Genomic DNA, 19,633 nt, shown 5'->3' with positions numbered 1-19,633 from the left:
TATGTGAGTGTTTGTGGGATTTGGCCTAAATTTGTAGTTTAGTATGTTTATTTAATATACCACATTTCCTATTTTACCAATATTTTTTATTTTATATATTAAATTACGCCATTTTTAGACAGTCTAGACATTTGCTTCTTTATTATAGAAGATTAATTTCAAGTCTTTAAGGAAGAGTCCTCAGTCACGTTGTAGGAATTGCAAATAAAGGAGAACCAAAACTCCGCATACACAGACCCTTCTTATACCCAAACATTTCCCTGAGAACATTACCAACACTGACCTGTGTATTCTGTAGCAGAGGCCACTGAAGAAGTTGTAGATGCATTCTCCCAATCTTTTTCCCCATTGCGACTACCACAACGACTTGGAGATAAGAATCCTTCCACAGACTCAGACCTAAAAATGTACAAAAATATGTTTTCCTTTCAGAACTGAGTAGAACATATCTATGAAAAAGTCCCCTTATTTTCAGCAGAATGGCCTTTTAACATGAAAAGAAAACTTAGAATCAGATGTACCATACCCACGAAAAAAATGCAGAAATTGGGCTTGTTTTTGGCTTGTAGCTTGTTTGGCTTGTAGCTTGTTGCAGCTTGTTGCTTCTTCTTTTTTGATTGGCTCCCGGCAAGGGGGGGCAAGCATGGGGAGAGAGTCAGAGTGCACAGCAGGCCCACCACAGTCCCAGACTAAATGCTGGGGGGATCTAGTCACAGAGAGTATTGGGGTTCTTAGGGATCGGCTTGTTTTGGCCTTGTTTTGAAATAGAATTAGCTTGATTTATGGCTTACTGTGAAAGCTGGGGTGCTTATTTACCAGGTGAAAGTTGGCAACTGTGCTTAGAATATATTACTATGATAGAAGATAGCAGGATATGAAATGTAGACTAAAAGCCCAAAGCTGTAATGCTACCACAAGAATTAGAGGAGCAACTCTGTACATTTACCTTCTGTCGCATGTATTATTTAAGGTGTTCCAAAAGCTATTACAAAGAGTAATAATAGTATGAAATTGTAGACTATATCAAGGAAACAGTTCAAACAAAATCTATTAGGCTGTAGAACAGTCTTACTGAATTTTGCTTGAATCATTTAAAACTACACTGAACAAAACATTTGAGAATTTTCCATAGGGAGAAAGCCTGCTCTTGACAGGATGATTAACTAGAAGTACAAGGTTTGTTTTCTCATTTCTACTGATGATGGGATTATTATAGCAGCTGCCAGTAAGGACTGCTATAGTTAAGGCTGCAAAACAGTTTCCGCTATAACCTTTGTTTTCACAAACATTAACCATTGGGGCTGAAATAATAATGCTTTGTCCTTAAAATCATGGGAGTCATTTGCTATGGGGCAAGGAAGGGAGTTCTCCCCCTTGACCTTTATTTGCTTCCCCTGACTTTTCCTAGGTCTATAGGTCTTCCACTTTTTGCCCTCCCCAGACTCTGCAGGATATAATGTAATCACATATAATGTTCTATATACTGACACCACCTTATCCTCTCCCTCAGTCCCCCCTGAATTTTTATGAAATGACACTCTGCTCCAAATGTGAATATTTTTATGTGTGGAAAGTGTGAGCAAAATCCCTTCAGCTATATTTTTACAGTTAAATTCTAAATTTCTTTGAATGGGACTACTACAAAAATTGGTCACGTTTGAAACTTGGCATGGATATGGTCCTGAACAAGCCTTGCTTGTTTGAAGAAATTAAGAAAAAAAGTGATTTAAAAAACACTTTCTGAGCACATTCAATTAACATCTGGTAAAATCTTAGCAGCTAATTAAGCTTCATTTCACTTGTAATATCACTGTACATTCACTCTACTCAGCCTGTGCATGAGGGAGATTTCAAAATATCTTTATGAAATTCAAACAATAAAATCCTCGAAAGAAAACCCCTTTAACTCTCTGACATGAGGAAAAAGGAGAAAATTATGGCAATTCACCCCTTTCCTACCAAAAATAAAATAAAATCAATGATCCTGAAAATTCCATGCCTCATCAATTTTTACTGGATTCTACAACATTCTGAAAACTCAAGCTCTGAATCACATCTGAAGCCACAATAAGATGCATGCGTTCCAGTCATTGTTACTTCAGTGCAGCACATCTGCACTAAGGTTTTGCACAAGTACAGATATATCCATGTGGCTAACCTGGTGTAAATAAAACCATTGTAGACAAGGCTTTATTTTTTTCTGTAGAATAGCTAAATATAGTTACAGTACACCTCCTCTCAAATAAAACCGATAGTTTAAAGAGATGCCAAATACACAATACATTTAATTAAAAGAATTTATGCACTACTGTGACAAGCAATGAGTCAGTGCTCAAACCATTGTGACAGGGTCAGGCCAGATGGCTACAGGAGAGTGATAGAAGGCAGATATATTTGCTCCAGATTAAGCAGGTCCTTTTTCCCTGGATAAGGTAACAGGGGCGGTCGCTGGCCTGTCCCCCGACCCACTAGGTGGACTGGCAGAGACTGCGGGGATTGTTCTCCTTCCTTTTCCCCCTGCTGGCCAGTGATGAGGTTAGCTGAGTGAACGGCAGGTTTGAGCCACTAGCAAAAGTGGCCACACTGAGGGCTGCCGTGAATCTCTGAGGCAAGCAAATCCGCCAATAAGCGCAGGACCCACCAAGGCAGAGGAGGAACTTTGTCACAGCACGAAGAACAGTGAGGCAGTAGCTCATTAAAGCTACAGGGCTGGTCACAGTTGAGAAGTAAAGCATGGTGGCAGTAAATACAGGATAGAGTTGGGTTAAGTCTGATCTGAGCCTCAGAATAACTATCTTTCCTTTTCCTTCGCTCCTCTCTTCTTGAATGTAATTGTATGAACTTCTATTTATTTAATTCAATCTTTCATAATATCATTTTCAAGTGAAAAAGCCACACTGGCTTTTAACTCACAATAAATTCTGGTATTCAGCCTAGGCTGGTGAAAACCAGTTAAGTTCTGGTTAGCTCCTGACTACTTTTGTGCAGCCACTAAGAAAAACAAAAAACACAACAATTCTATCAAATCAGCAAAAAAAGTACTATGGCATATAAACTGACAGCATGTGAACAGAGAATCTACAGGTTGAGCCCAAAGCTCAAGGAGTGAATTAAAGAGATAGCACTGATAAAAATCCAGTGGATGTGCTCTTTTGCACTCATTCACAGCTGCACAATCAGCAGCATTTGTGAAAATTAACGCACATAATTCAGTTCTTCATCAGCCGACAGTGTGAAGGATCCGTGTTTCAGATCAGGAAAGAGTATCAGTTGTCAGAATACAAAATATACAACTTGGGTTCTTTAAGCATTTTAGTACGTATGCCAGTTTTCTGAAGATAAACACCAATTTATATTAAATATAGGTGTTATTGCAGCTTTACCTTGGCGTTCTCTTGCCTGATTGCACGCTGTCATTGTCTCCCGTGTTCAGTGATGCCAATGAAAGACTAGATACTGAAAAAACACGATAAAGTTGTGAACCTGGATAAAAACAAAGTTAAAATTTATGAAAAAGCAGGCAAATAGCAAAGAGTCTGTTCATTAGACACAACACCAGCAGAAGGAAATTGATATGTATTCTTATTTCTATATACAGTATGCCTGCATGCATATGTTGCAAGGTTAATCCATGTATTTACAGACACAATAACAATGGAACTTACTTGAATCTGGAGTTTTCTGAGGCTAAGCATTAATGTGAAATGTAGAGCTGAAATCTGGGCACTAGATTAAAGTTGCAAAATCAGCAAACCAGGTCTAGCTACAGTGGAATTAATTTCCCACTAGAATTTTGAATGGATTGTTATAGAGCATTTTAAATTGCACTGAAATAAGGTGGAGGGTAACAACCAGCCATGACAAAGCACACATGGCACGACAGCGAAGGATGTGGAAACCTTACTGCTAAAAACACAAATAAGGACACTGCACTTTCCTCTAACTGTAAATTGTTAATAGTTTCTTTGAAATCATTATTCTACATTCTTAAATAATTAATGACATGCTACACTTTTCCATAGGACTATTCTCACAGGGATCACAAGTACACTTGCACCAAGTCAGGCGAGTGGGTGAAGTATTCATAATAAAAGAACACCAGAACATAAAGGTAACTTTTCAGATGTACTTTAGTTTTTGTCTATGATGAAGCAGCAGCTTAAAGACTCTTACCTTATAGTCACCATTTTATTTATTAATCGCACATCTCCCAAATGTTCTACTCATTTTTAGCTCTACAGGTGCAAGGAAGAGGTTAGTGAGTGGAAAGAATACATGAGCATACACAAAATCATGCCAGACATTAGTGCTTTTGCTGGTGTTCATCGAGCAAACCTTTGCGTTTCTTCTTATATGCATGCATGCATAATATATCAGCAACATTTGTCATCATTAACTTCCATTTGTAAATTCTACTTTTTCCAATTCAGTGACATGCAGCTTCAAAAACTGAACATAAGTTTAGCATGAGGCTAATCTATGAACATTTTGGTTAGTACCACAATTCAAGCTGGTGTTTTAGCATGAACAGACTCTTTCTACATTGATATTTGTTACCTGGTGGACCTTTAACTGGAGTTTTGGGTGATTCAATATGATCTCTATGAATAGATTTTGGACGCGGCTTTTTTTGTTTGGATGAGTGTGGGCGTGGCTTTATTACAGTATCCATTTCTTCCATGAGCTTCAGCTGTTTCCGTCTCATATATTCTTGCTTAATAAATTCTCTACGTGCTCTCTCATCTTCTTTCTTTTGACGTTCTTCCTCCGTCTTGCGCCTAAGAAATCATGAAATAAAGTTTTAGTAGAAAACTTTCCCTCAGAAAGACTAGCAGTTGTAACCACCATAATACTAGTAACAGGGGAAAAAATGGCTATTCCAGAATTTTCCAGTTCTCATATACAAGTAAGATAAACTGATCTATTCTCAGTTTTCAAACAGCTGAAAACTTAACACACTTGAATGTTGTTACTGGAAAAATTAGAACCATACTTCAGATTGTGGAATTTTTGGATTTAATGTTTTTTTAAAAAGTTTTCCATTTATCTATTGAGAGCTTGTCTTTCTTTTCACCCTAGATTTTGGATGTGTTTTTAATTGTATCAGGGAAATCAGAAGATATGGGTCCAGATCTTCAGCTGATATAAATTTGCCAGTTTACATCAAAAGAGAAGCTAAACTCCTCACCCCCATTGTAAATGTAAATAACGGGATGAAAAAGGTTATCTACTTTTATAGTATAGTTCAAACCCTACCCTCAAATACATATGAAAAATTATTCTTTCATTCAAGTGGAATTGTGAATTGATATGACAGAATATACTCTTAGTCTTTAACTCAGTTTGCCAGTACCAGAACTCCCTGAAATCAATTTAGGTAAAAGGTTTAAATAAAGTATTGGGCTCACAGTGGGAAAAGGATTTGTTGCGGAAAACAAAGAAGGATGACCTAATTGCATTATGATTACAATTTTTATAATTTTAGCCATAGCAAAGGCTCATGTATATTATTTTTGCTTATGTTGCAATTAGCATATGCAATTAGCTTTACCTTGTCTCTTCCTTCTTATGTTCTAGCTCTGCTTCCAGCTGCTGCTTTCGAAGTAGAGTCTCTCTTTCCCTTCTCAACCGTTTCTCCAGTAATGCTGCCCGTTTCACTGCCATATCATTTTCTGCCTTTTGATCATCCTAGCAGCAACAATATTTAGGAAGAAACAGATCAGGAGATTTTAAGATAATTTGATTCTGCATATGGTGTACTTCAGGTCACTAAAAGTCTACATTTTTTAGATTGTGTTGGTATAATCTATTAAATATCCTTATTGAAAACCTTCCAATATCTTTCCCCTACTCTATTGAAAACAAACCAAACCAAACCTCCAAAACCAACCCCCAAAACCTTACCAGTACACACTTGGAGATTATTTAGGTATGTCAAAGAAGAATTTATACTTCACTTATATCAACAATGGCAGTAACGACTAAAGTGGTAAAACCTATACAGATCTAACTATCAAACCATAGCAGGAGGAAACGTCCACTTGAGGAGTACCACATGGAGACACGAACAGCTGCCTCCAACTTAAGCTACTGGGACCTGTTTATGAGGGCACCCCCCAGCTAGATCAGCAGCACATCTCTCTCCCTTGAAGACAAAAAAGCTTCAAAGATCTCATTCCATTCCAAAACAAAAGGGAAAAGAGCAACCAGGGGTTGATGGGGGGAGAGGGGGCATTACAAAGTTTATCCCAACATTAATTCAAAAAACTTGTTACCACCATTTATATCACATATCCTTACAAGAAAGCTAGTTAAGAAATTTTATTAATGTTCCTACAATGCATTGTCAAGTGCTGCACAACTGAAGTGACAGTCTTGGTTATTTTTATGATGTATTGGTGCCTTAGGAACTTCTTTCATCATATTTCAGATGTGCCAGATTTTCAGTTCATCAATGTGAAAGTGGCTGTCTACTCAAAATTCACTGAAAGCTACTCTGAGGTTTTGAATGTAAGCAAAGATGGTCAACAGGCTTAGAATGCAGGTGAGGAAGACTAAGGCATAAAATAAGGCACCAATCCTGAAAACGTGCTTATCTTAAGTTTATGCACTGAGTAGTCATACTGAACTCAGGAGTCTGGATCCAAAGCCCTTTGAAGTCAATGGGAGTATTTTCATTAATTCAATGGGTTGTGAATCAGGTCCTTAGTGCCTGTTTGCAGGATTGAGGCCCAACTGATTTATTTCTATAATAACAAAAATCTAAACATTTGCAAAAGAATACCACAAAAAGGAAATAGGAAATAACTCACTATTACTTTTTCTGACATTCTACAGGGGGTTTATATTTGTTAAATTAAAGTCCATCTCACATTATCCCGTGCAATTACAGAAGTTAGTTTTCTTTAATTTTTGTTTTAATTTAACAATTTGCCGTAATAGAGTTTCTGTTTCTCAGTTAAAACATCAAAGACGATACTGAAGTTAGACAATGCATACAGTTAAGATGTTACAGTTGTAGACCATAATCCTATTCAGATCCAACAGCATAAACCCTTGCACACTTGCAGAGTCCCATTAGCTTCAATGAGACTCTGAGTGGAAGTGTCCATATTAGTGGACCATAGTGCAGGACTGGTGTCTTACATTGCACTCTACACACTCACAGACTCTTAAAAAAAACAAACAAAAACAGAACAGGATTTGTAATGGGAAAGATCTTGATGCATGTGCACAAATTGCTGCTCGTCAGATGGCTGCAAATAATTCTATTTTCTTTCCAAATGGCGGATTCAGAGCAGATTAAAACAGAAGATACAAAGATTTGCCATTATTACTCTAAGTTAGCTTGTATAGTTGTACTATAGCAGTAACAAGGCACTATCATATGAAACTCAAGGGGTTCAGGAATAAACACAGGAGTTTCACTTTCAGTTAACTGTAGGCTGTGCATGTGGAGAGGATTACAGTTTTCCAGGAGGAGCATGTGACTATGCAATATATAAAGCAACCTCTGTTGGCCAATTCAGTATATTTTGTTAGCACCATGGATTGATTTCCAGAGGGAGGTAGGGTATGCATATTGTGGATGCAGCAGTTTCAGTGATGAATGAAAAAGGGAATAAAATATGCTAAAACTGTGTTCCTGGGCCATGAGAAGGCAGTCTCAATTCGGTATCACTTTAAATATATGGTATTCAAACAGTGCAGTGCAAGATTTTGTGCACTCCAAGAAAAATTTTGAAGACTACATTCAAAACAGTAGTGGCTTTCAGCATCCAAACTGCCTTTTTAAAATGCATATTTTGATTAAAAGATTCTGCCTACATAGGCATTTTAGTATACAATATATTCATTTTTTAACTACACGTATAAAATGTGACACTTTTAAAATACGCAGAGTACTCTAAGGAGATGAAATTTCCGAAATCTTATATAACTTTGTCAGGAAGTAAAGAACATGAAAGAAATTGGTTTGTGTGGGCACTAAAGCTTGTGTTAAAAGAAAAAAAATGTACCTATATTCAATATGCTTCTTCTTTACTCCCCCCTCCCCAAATCCCCAAACATCTTTTAAACTTTATGAATTGAAAGAGGTGGTGAAAACTGCTGGCAGATATTGACAGTCCCTATGATCCCAAATCAATTAAGAGTCACAATGGCGGAGAGGTTTCAGAGTAGCAGCCATGTTAGTCTGTATTCGCAAAAAGAAAAGGAGAACTTGTGGCACCTTAGACACTAACAAATTTATTTGAGACACACTTTTAATCACTATATGCAGTTGGCCTCAGTGGAAAGTGGTTATTGAAAAGTCATCTATGAAATAAAAGCCTCCCTTTGAAAAAGTAAAATGTTTCCAATAGACTCATGCATTGTTCTAGTTCACCTACCTTAAAAAAGAATCCACAACACACTTTTTGGTCATCCTCGAATTGTTCTCTATCACTCTCACCTTCATATTTCTCAACAGACACTTCAGCCTTTTCTGGTGGTTTCAAATCTGAGAGGGAAACTTCAATTAGGTTAGCTGTTTTAGGAATCAGTGTTGGCAAAACAGGTTGGCTTAGCTGATCTTCATTTGGGGTGAGGCAGACAGTTTCTGTGATGGGCTGAGATAATACTTCAGAAACCTTAGATTCAAAAGGCTTGATCTCCTTTTCCTTCACTTTTTGTTCACATTCTTCCAAAGTACCTTTTTGTTGTTGTTGTTGTTTTGCTACATCCTCTGTAGGTTTGACTTCTTTCAAAAGATTTCTTTTTAATTGAGGTTCAGATATACGTTCTCCATCATCTCCAAAACATACAAACGATCTAGTCTGAATGGGAACCTGACTTGGAGAAAATCTTCTCAAACGAGGAAGACTATCCACAGACCGTGGAGCAGTTAAGGTGCGATTAAAAGGTATTATTTTCAGTTCATTTGGCCTGGGAGTCCTTTGCATTTTAACAGGGAAAGAGGCATTCTTCCTATTAGAAGACTGTGGTGATTGATGAGTAGGGCGAGGAGGTTCCAAAGCAAATGGTGCAATGGGAGATGACAGTCCTGTTTGCCTCATTGAAGATTTAAGCTCTCGGATTTGTTTCTGAGGTGAAGGCTGAGGAGGTGAAATAACCCAGGCCTGCTGCTCCCTCATTTGCATCAACATCTCCTGCTGAAGGGATAGGCGTTGCATTTCCTGCTGTAGGAAATGTAGAGAAGCATTTAGCTTTTCAATAGATTTTGTATATTCTAAAATATCCCCTTCATTTAAGGTTTCTTCTGCGGGGCTTACTAAGTTCCATTGTTTTTCAGCATCCATAGGTGTATTAGGGGACTTTAACCACTTGGCCTGAGAATTTTCAGCACTTTCCTTTATTACCTCTGCAGTCTTATTAATTTGTTCAACTGGTTTTTGTGTGTCTTTTTCTTTCAATCTATTACTATCAGTGAATACTTTTTCATCTTCAGCTCCAGCTGCTTCTTCTCGAAGAGGTGATATTCCATCACCTTTCTTTTTCACTACATTAAGAAATGCTGTCCTTCCCATTTTCTGTCTCTGCTTAGTAAAAGCAGCTTCCACTTTCTTCTTCTGTGCTTCAATGGCTCGCCTCTTTTCCTCCAGCTTCATCCTAAGATGGACCATTTCTGAAGCAAGCAACTGTGTAGTGTCTCTTCCTTGAGGGAGAGGTGTTTCCTCAGGTATATGAGTCCAAGCAACAACGTGAGGAATATTCAACTCAGAGCCTTCTGGGGTAGTTTTCTGAGAACTGCTTCCACTACTTCTGCTATCTGTGTGATTCAGTTTCCTGAATTTCTGCTCTGCAAAGCTGGTCATTTTGACTCCCGAGCTTGAAGAAGCACTGCTGCCAGCTTGCGATTTGGTACTTATTGAGCTTGGACAGGGACTTAATAGCTCTCTGTGGTTGCTAGCTCGTATATCATAATCCTGAAGACATTTAGGTGGGTCTTCCATGTCAGAGTCCATGCTTACAGTATAATCTCTCAAAGAAGAATCCTCATCCATAGTTTCTGGAATATCTTCTGAAGGAACATGTATTCCAGTGTCCACTTCAGTATTGTCAGTCACAGGACTTAGGGCAATTTTTGTGTCTGTAATGACATCAGGATTAGGTTGATTTAGTTTAATATTTGAATTCAAGATGCTAATTTCCTGATTATGAAGAAAGAACCCATTTGTAATTTGGTCTGGCTGGATAACACTGGGAGATTTTTCAGTATCATGAATTATCTGCAAAGCCTCTTCAATGCTTGGAGTCTCAATCTGATTGCCAAAATCATCCATAACTACCCGGTTTTGCAGAGCTCCATTTGGAAGCTTGTATTGGCTGTTTTCATTGGCATTCCTTTCATTTGTGTTAAGAGATGCAGTGGCCTTTGGGTCGGTATGAGATACTATGTCCTTTTCTTCTTCAATATCTTGAGTTTCCTCTTCTCCATTTACTGGCTTGAAGGACAGGTTTTTCCTAATGTGTTTGGGCATGCGGTTGATATTTAGCATAAGGCCTTCATTACTAACAGATCTAGTAATTCCTCTGTTTGGAGGAGATATCTGAATACTGTTTTCATTATCAAAAGAAATGTCAAATGAAACTCCATGCATCGAAGATCTAAATGGGATTAAAATAAACAAAGCTGTTAAACAATTCATATTTAATACAATAAACAAACTTACATTACTGTGCAAAAACAATCTAAAATTGTAGTACGCTATGTGTACTAATGAGATATGATTAGCTTCATTTGCTAGCATTACGAAAATACAAAATTAAATAGAATATAACATCTTATTCAGTCTCATGCTTTTATTGTTTGTTCTAATTACTTGTATTAAATTATAACCACACGTATGCTTGTATTTTCATATGAAAAATATGCTTATTCATTTTGGGTAACTTCAGAGAGAAAAAAAAATATTCCTGACAATCTGTAATACACTTAAGCAATTTTAGGAATATAGGAACTGGTCATACTGAATCACATTAGTGGTCCATCTAATCCAGCATCCTTCCTTTCTGACAGTAGCCAGTACCAGATACGTCAAAGGAAAGTAAAAGAAGCCAAACAGTGATGGCTTATACCTACAACATAAGAGTTTATGTCCCCTCTATTTTGTTCTAAAATCCTCTCTCATCAGCCTATTCTCATTATCCATAGAAAAGTATCTTTTTTTTTTTTTAATCCTACTCCTGATCTTGATGACTTCTATTGGCACTTCAAGTATATTGCGTGCAGACAAATATATTTAACACCACCAGTCATTATATGAAATATTGGAGCACCTAATGTTAACCTGTCACCAGGTTGAAAAACTGACCAATTATTCCTATGTTTTCTTTTCTATTAGCTAGTTTCTACTCAATAATATTTCTTTACCTCTTACTCTGTGACGACTTGGGTTTACTTAAAAGCCTCCTGTTAAAGGCTTTTTGAAAGTCCAAATTATGTTAAATATAGTTCAATATTGTTTAGTGGCTGATCCACAGTTACTTCTTAAACCAGCTTCTATGTAATGATGACTTACCTTTTCTCTTTGGGCCAAGTCCCTACATATCCATCCACATAAGACATAGATGAGGACCTTCTAATGACTCCTAATTGGAATTAAAATAGAATACAATGTAACTAAGTTACAATGTATGGAAATACTTGGAAAATCATTTAAAAATAAACAAGTTAGTTCAGCAAATCGGTTGCTTTCATTGTTTCAAATATTTCAATTGTAAATTATCAAATTTTTGGAGGTTTTTTGGTTTTTATGTAAAATGATCTTTATTTTAATGTAAACAAAAGTATGGCAATCATATACATGAATTATATCATGTGCACACAGTACCCATCACTCAGTAAAGAGATAAAGGTAAATTTATTACTGAATACAATATTAATTATTTTATAAATAACTGTTGAAAGCCATATTCCACTTAGAGTGGAAACCAAACTTCATAAAATGTGTACAGCCAGTAATTCCTTACAAAAACCACTGTCTTGAGTGTGTGCTTATCACAAGAAGTTATAGGCCCAACCTTATAAGCTATCCACGTGTGGATCTCCCACGGAAGTCAATGGGAGTTCTGCATCACGATATCGTGCAAGAGTATCAACAAAACAAGATAGATAATATTTTATCCAAAAAACCCAGTACTATGCTGTTACCTGGAGCAGCTGAGTAAGGCTGATGGTGAGTATGCCTAACAGGCAGAAGTTGATGGGATGGTGTAAAAGTTGGACCCTCCACACTGTAAAGCAAAACAAAGTAATAGATAGAGGCCACATTAGAAGAATGCAACCAAACTTTGTATATTAGTACAGTACAAGAAGTAGTTTATTTCTGTGTGAGGGAATACAGCCAAATGTAATTTTGCTCTTGAAATATTATGAATTTATTAAATAAAAAAGTACAAGCATCTTAATTACCACCACTAAAGCAAAAAGAAACCTGCACAGAAATTAAAATAGAAAGCTTCTCTGTAGTTTTCAAAAAATGTCTACTGAAAATGTTTGTTTATTGGTAAAACATCTGTCTTTTCAGTTATTCCATGCTAATGTTCTTCTCATGAAGGTCACTTTAGGTTTGATCTTGGCAACACACACCACAGCACATAATGTAAAGAAACAAAGGCAGAGGTTTCCTGCTGTCCACAGCAGACAGTGGCCTGGTCTACACTACAAACTTAGGCAAACATAAGCCATGTTAAGTTGATCTAATAATGTATGTGTCTACACTACTGAGACCCTTCTGCCGACCTAAGAGGCCTGTAAAGTCGACTTCTGGATTCCACCTCTGCAAGAGGTGTAGCACTTGATTCCACATCCACAGGTTGACATGGGGATAGTGTAGACACTGCATTGTGGAATTTGAATGAATTGGCCTCCAGGTGTCCCACAGTGCTTCGCTGTGACCGCTCTGGAGAGCACTTTCAACATCACTGCACATCAGCCAGGTACACAGGAAAGAGCCACTCCCCTGTTAAAGCCCCAGCAACTTCTGAATGTTCATTTCCCATTTGATCAGCATGGAGAGCTTGCCAGCACAGCTGATCATGGAGACTCAAGGCAGCAAACGTGCTCCAGTATGGAGTACACAGGAGGTGGTGGATCTTATTGCTGTGTGGGGAGAAAAGTCTGTGCAGGCAGAGCTCCGATCCAGCAGAAGAAATGCTGATATCTATGCCAAGATTGTGCAGGGCATAGGGGAGAAGGGCTATACTAGGGACATGCAGCAGTGCCGCATGAAAATAAAGGAGCTTTGGCAAGCGTACCAGAAGACAAGGGAGGCCCCACACACATGCTGCTTTTATGAGGAGCTGCATATAATTCTCAGTGGTGACCCGCCACTACCCCAAAACACTCTGTGGATACTTCCTGGGAGCCCCGGGTGGCATGTCTGTGGAGCAACAATGAGGAGGACATTGTTGAGCAGGAGGAGAAGAAACAGAAGAATGTTAAGCTGGCAAGCGGACAGCCAAGAACTGTTTTTAACTCTGGAGCCCATCCCCTCACAGGACCAGTTGGCGGTGGAGCGTGATGCCGGGGAGGGCACCTCTGGTGAATACACATTCCCAATCAAACTGTAGGAGTTACATACTATTATTTTTTATGTTTAATCTGAACAAAAAAGCATACTTCAAAAAACATTTTTCATTGTGTTGTGTCAGTTCAATAGAGCTGACATGTAATCTAATTTATTTATATAATGTCCAGGGGCGGCTCTACCAATTTTGCCGCCCCAAGCAGTCACTGCTGAATTGTCGCCGCCGCAATAGCGGCCGCCAAATTGCCGCCCGGCCCAGAACAGCAACGGAGCTGCAGCCCAAAAGCCACGGCAGCGGGAAGAGTGGTGGAGCTGTCGCCGAACTGCCACTGCGGGACACGGATTGCCGCCCCAAGCACCTGCTTGCAAAGCCGGTGCCTGGAGCCGGCCCTGATAATGTCTTATTTACTAGGCACTATAGTGATAGACTCTTTACAAATACCTCTGTAGATTTTTGCAGCTTGCTTTTTAATGTAATGCGATACAACAAAGGTTACAACTACTTTTTCATTATTTAATTAAAAAAAACACATGACTAGCAATAAGACAAAGACAATCCTGTACCGCAGGCACAATCTGCTGCTCTCATGTGATTTTTGCTTAATGTGTAGTGTATACCGGCATCTAAAGAACCTTCATGAGAAGGACATTACTGTGAGCTAATGGAAAATATGGCTGAATGAATAAAGCATTTTCCATGGGTACATACGAAAATTGAATAAAAATTCCTGTTTGATTATTTCTGCAGATTTCTCTAAGCAGTGGATAACTGGCATAGAGGTTTATACCCTTATTTTAGATTTCAATTAAAAAATGCCTATTCCATACTCCAATGTCTATATATTATTTTAAAAGAAAATGTCATTGGGAAAAGATCTATAAAATATTCTGTCCATCAGAAAGAAAATCCACCTGCTTAAATCCCAATCACATCATCCACTCAGGAAAAGCCTGACAGTGGCATGAGCTATTAATTTTCTAGCATTATAAACCCAACTCCTTGGGCAGATGCCATCTATTTATTTGCTATGAAGTGCTGTGCACTATTACCATACTGTACAAAGAACTGCATTTGATGATAAAAACAAGAGACCCTACAATTAGATAATCAGTTAGTGGGCTCATAATATTCCAACACAAAAACTATACTTAATCCTTATAGAGACAATAAAATTATTATTGCAATGATGAACCAATACAATATGCTACCCCATATACAATATTGATGATGGTTTGTACTACAGTTCTGAACAGGTCTCAAGAAACAGATCCTACTACAAGTTCAGCATATGTGTCAAAGCATCTATCTGGGGCAGCTTACAGACAATACTTAACTCTGAAGTCCTAATGATTGTAATAAAAGAAGAGCCCTTTAAGATCTGAGATCTCTAGGGGCCTTCTACAAATGGAATTCAAATGTCTGTCTTAGAGCTTCCAATCTATCCTCTTCACTCTGGAAGCCAAAATCATCTACACAGACAGAGTCTCTTTTTATCCAATGTGGGGAATTCTGTTTGGTGTAACAAAGGTGCTTATGTCATTGAAGGACTCTGTCAGAGCGGAGATAAATCCCTTATGAAGTGCTTCAACTCTGTTTTTTTATAACTGCAAGCTATATACTTCCTTCTCTTGTACTACTGATTCAGTTTTAAGCTAACATTTTCTTTAAAATATAAGGTAAATACAGTTGCCTCCATAAAAGCTCAATACTTTAAGTGTAAGTGAAGCCATTTGCTGTCTTTTATGGAACTTATAAAGGACATCCCTGACCAGGGCTCCAATTCTTATCTCACTTATAATGGATATACACCGGTGTAGCCCCATTGTCTTTAGGGGAATAGCTCCTGATTTACATCAGTGTGAAAGGAGAATCAGGCTCTACTTAATGGTAGTAAGAAATATCATTCCCTACTTGACAGGTGTGGTGTTTAGATGCTGCTTGTAATTATTAGAACTAGGAGCACTGGCTGTAAGGAGTCTGAAAGGACAGGAAACAGGAAGGAGGGGGGAGGAGTTGATGAGGCCGAGTGAGAGCTACCGAGGGTCCACCAGCAGCTTGGTAAAGAGGTTTCCACTTTAAAAATAAAGTCCTGTTGAAGTTTGTTAGTACCTTGCCTGGTTGCTACAACATTTTGGTGATGAGGGTGGATCTTCTGCCTCTGAACCCACCTGTACCCTTTCTGCAAAGCCCAGGTGAGCCTCCGATTGTTTTTACTGCCTGGATCCATATATTTGAGACTTATCTGCTTGCAATCCCTGCTATAGAGATTTCTGAAGTAAGAAAGCATGCTCTGCTAATCCACTGTTTGGAGCAGAAGGGCAGTGTATATTTTACACTTTTCCCCTTGCAGATGATAAATATGAGACTGCACTCACTGCGTTAAAGAACATTTTTGTGCCAAAAATGAATGTAGTAGCTAATCGCTACAGATTTCGCCAGCGTGAGCAGAAAACAGGGGAGACTATAATGCAGTATACTGCTTCCCTGAGGAGTCTGATTGTAACTTGTGACTTTGGGAATATGGCAGATGAGATGATTAGAGACCAACTCATTGAGAAAACAACCATGCTTCATGTCAGAGAACACTTACTTCTAGAACCACAACTTACACTAGAAAAAGCAATAACCATTGCTACTCAGATTGAGTCAGCTACAGCTGAAGCCAAAATAACGAGCATGGATACAGGAGGCACAGTCCAGGCTGTGACTCCTTTGCAGAAAAGTTCACTATCACTGCAGACAAATGATTGATTACAAGAGGAAAACTAATGAAAAACTACCGAATCAGAAAATTAAAAATACAATAAAAGCATGCTTTTGCTGTGGATCCCCACAACACCTTGCAAGCTATACAGGAAGTCTGGCAAAAGTAGCTCAGTGCAATTATTGCAAAAAGATTGGGCATTTTGCTAAAGTATGTTGCAGCAGCCAGTTCAATCAACAAGTGCATGCAGTTACAATACCAGACGTTACTGTGCTGAGTGTGGACAAAATCACTACTGCACATATTCCAGAACAAATAAAGTGCACGGTAAACGATTCCGCCATACCCTCTGGCAAATCACACTCTATTCAGCTAATGTTGGACACTGGCTCAGCATTATCTATACTACCTGATTCATCTATTTGCATTACTTTAAAGATGTGCCTCTTACTGAATCCAAACTTCTCTTGGTGTGCTATTTGAAAAACCATAGTCAAGTACATGGCTGCCTGCCAACGATGGTTACTTTTGGTGATTGCTGTGTAACTGCAGAGTTCTACATTGTCCACAAAGGCACTCCTATCCTTGGCAGAGATTTATTGGCTGCTTTAAATCTCAGGGTAGTTAATGGATGAATTGATCTTCCACAGCAAAGCACTCTTGTGGTACACACGCCAGTTTCAGCTGGGACCCAACACCAGGTTGAAGAGAAACTCGGCTGTGCTTATGGGCTTCTGCATAAAGTTAAAATGCAGAATAATGTGATGCCTGTATGACAGAAGTTACGATGCTTACCATTTTCAGTCAGGGAAGTTGTTTCAGAGGAACTTAGAAAACTTGTTCAAAAGGACATTATTGAAGAGATTGACTCCCCGGAATAGGTTTCACCTATAGTAGTGACGCAGAAGAAGGGTGGAGGCATTCGCCTTTGTGTGGACTTAAGGGAGCCAAATAAAGCTATTGTGATTGACAGCCATCCTCTTCCTCACATAGAAGTATTTGCAGAACTCAATGGAGAAAAGATGCTTTCTACTCTTGATTTGCAGACTGCATACTACCAGGTTATGTTGCATGAAGATAGCAGAGACCTCACAGCATTTATTACACATGAGGGACTATTTCATTTTAAACGTGTTCCATACCGTCTCACATCTGCCCCAAGTGCCTTTCAAAAAATGATGTAATTGATTCTGAAGAATCAACATGGAGTTCAGTGCTATCTGGATGATATTATTGTGTTTGGAAATAATTCTGAGGAGCATGACAATAACCTGCAGTCTGTACTAAACTGCATCAACAAAGCAGGACTCAAGCTCAATAGGTCCAAATGCAAATTTAGACAAACTGAATTCTCCTTTCTGGGGCATACAATTTCACAGGCTGGACTAAAACCTGATCCAGATCATATCCTGGCAATTTCAAATGCTCCTCCTCCAACAGATTTGCAAACCTTACGTTCCTTCTTGGTTCTAACCTCCTGGTATGCAAAATTCATTCCCAATTATGCTTCTGTCATTGAACCGTTACGAGAATTACTATGGAGAAGTTCACCCTTAGTGTGGACAATGGATGCACAAGCTAGTTTTGAAACGGTGAAAGACTTGATTGTACATAGTCCAGTACTTGCACTATTCAGTCCTGCATTGCCCACAATTGTAACTACTGATGCTTCTGATTATGGACTTGGGGCTTTCCTCACACAACTTCATGAGGACAACACAGAGAGGACTGTTGCATTTGCTTCAGGGACACTAAGTAATGCTGAGAGAAAATATTCTACAGTTGAAAAAGAAGCACTTGCTTGTGTCTGGGCGACTGAAAAATGGAGAACTTACCTGTGAGGCTGCACATTCAAGTTGTGCACAGACCACAGTCCTTTGACGACGTTGCTCACCACGAAAGGACTGGGAAGAGCACGATATCATATTGCTAGATGGTCTGCAAGACTACTCTCTTTCAATTATGAACTGGAATATAAGCCAGGAAACCAAAATGTGGTAGCTGATTGCCTTTCTCGCCTGCCTTTGCCGTCACCAGATGGTCCACCGGAGGATGAGGATGCAGTAGTTGTGCTTATTACAAGCACTCTTACTGCAGTTACAAGAGAACAATTTCAAGCTGCCTGTTCAGCGCGTCCAATTCAACAAAAACGATGGGAATTTCTGACAAACAGATGGCCCAGTAACCCTAAAAACCTTGACCCAGTTTTGCTGCCTTATTTTAGAGTTCGGGATGAACTTTCTTTGCTTGATGGCTGTGTGCTATGAGGTACACACCGGCTACTTGTGCCAGAAGAATTACAGTCAAAACTCATACACCTGCACACGATACTCATCAAGGAATTGTCAGAACCAAACAACGACTACGGGATCTGTATTGGTGGCCAGGGATGGACTCTGAAACTGAAGCACTCAAAGTCCTGTGTCACTTGCCAAATGCATGATACTGTGTGCTATGAGGGAGCACTGGCTGTTGGGTGTCTGAAAGGACAGGAAACAGAAAAGAGGGGAGAGGAGTAGAGGAGGCTGAGTGAGAGGTACCGAGGGTCCAGCAGCAGCTTGGTAAAGAGGTTTCCACTTTAAAAATAAAGTCCTGTTGAAGTTTGTTGGTACCTTGCCTGGTTGCTACAACAACAGGTTTCTCTATTCTATCACTCAGAAGAGACTGAGCATGATTAACCAGGTTAGCTAAATAAAAATAATATGACAAATAGCCAATTACAATGCTAATTTTATCTTCCTTCTGTGCCCCGAAGTCATAATCAATAAATCTATTGCCCATATTGAAATGTGACAGTCATACAACACATGTTCCACTTCTGTTCAACTGAAGGCCTTCTCTGGCTCCATCAAACAAAAGATTAAGCAGAGATAAGGTAAACTTTTCCACAATCTCTACTGTACTGTGAGCAAGAGAACAAAATGAAAAGAAGACATACACTGACTCCACAACTGTAACGCAACTTAACTGGGAGACTAAAGTCAAAATGAATTTAAAGTTTTTAATTAGGGCTGTCAAGCGATTAAAAAAATTAATCATGATTAATCACGCTGTTAAACAATAGAATACCATTTATTTTATATATTTTTGGATTTTACTACATTTTCAAATATATTAATTTCAATTACAACACAGAATACAAAGTGTACAGTGCTCACTTTATATATATTTTTGATTACAAATATTTGCACTGTAAAAAACAAAAAAATTGTATTTTTCAATTCACCTCATACAAGTATTGTACTGCAATCTCTTTATCATGAAAGTTGAACTTACAAATGTAGAATTGTCAAGGTTCCTCCCCCCCTCTGAACTCTAGGGTACAGATGTGGGGACCTGCATGAAAAAAACCTCCTAAGCTTATCTTTACCAGCTTAGGTCAAAACTTCCCCAAGG

General features: G+C 38.6%; 1 protein-coding gene across 10 annotated transcripts in view; it reads right to left on the bottom strand.

The window, feature by feature from the left end:
* Nucleotides 1–19,633, bottom strand: part of CAMSAP2 (calmodulin regulated spectrin associated protein family member 2) — a 163,087-nt gene that overhangs the window by 6,724 nt on the left and 136,730 nt on the right. For 5 of the 10 annotated variants that reach the window (XR_006283246.1, XM_037906019.2, XM_037906021.2 and 2 more), the window contains 7 exons: nt 12,155–12,237; nt 11,523–11,592; nt 8,391–10,608; nt 5,552–5,688; nt 4,558–4,778; nt 3,384–3,483; nt 284–399 (listed from right to left, as the gene is read on the bottom strand). Coding sequence is in view for 9 of the 10 variants with exons in the window: in XM_037906019.2 (XP_037761947.1) it covers nt 284–399; nt 3,384–3,483; nt 4,558–4,778; nt 5,552–5,688; nt 8,391–10,608; nt 11,523–11,592; nt 12,155–12,237 (2,945 nt within the window). In the remaining variant the exon portion in view is untranslated. The remainder of the gene's footprint in view (nt 1–283; nt 400–3,383; nt 3,484–4,557; nt 4,779–5,551; nt 5,689–8,390; nt 10,609–11,522; nt 11,593–12,154; nt 12,238–19,633) is intronic. The other 5 variants (XM_037906024.2, XM_043520778.1, XM_037906020.2 and 2 more) reach the window with 3 other exon arrangements.

Source organism: Chelonia mydas, chromosome 8, assembly GCF_015237465.2.
Source record: "Chelonia mydas isolate rCheMyd1 chromosome 8, rCheMyd1.pri.v2, whole genome shotgun sequence".
Lineage (NCBI taxonomy): Eukaryota > Metazoa > Chordata > Testudines > Cheloniidae > Chelonia > Chelonia mydas.
This window is presented reverse-complemented; position numbering and strand designations above follow the sequence as displayed.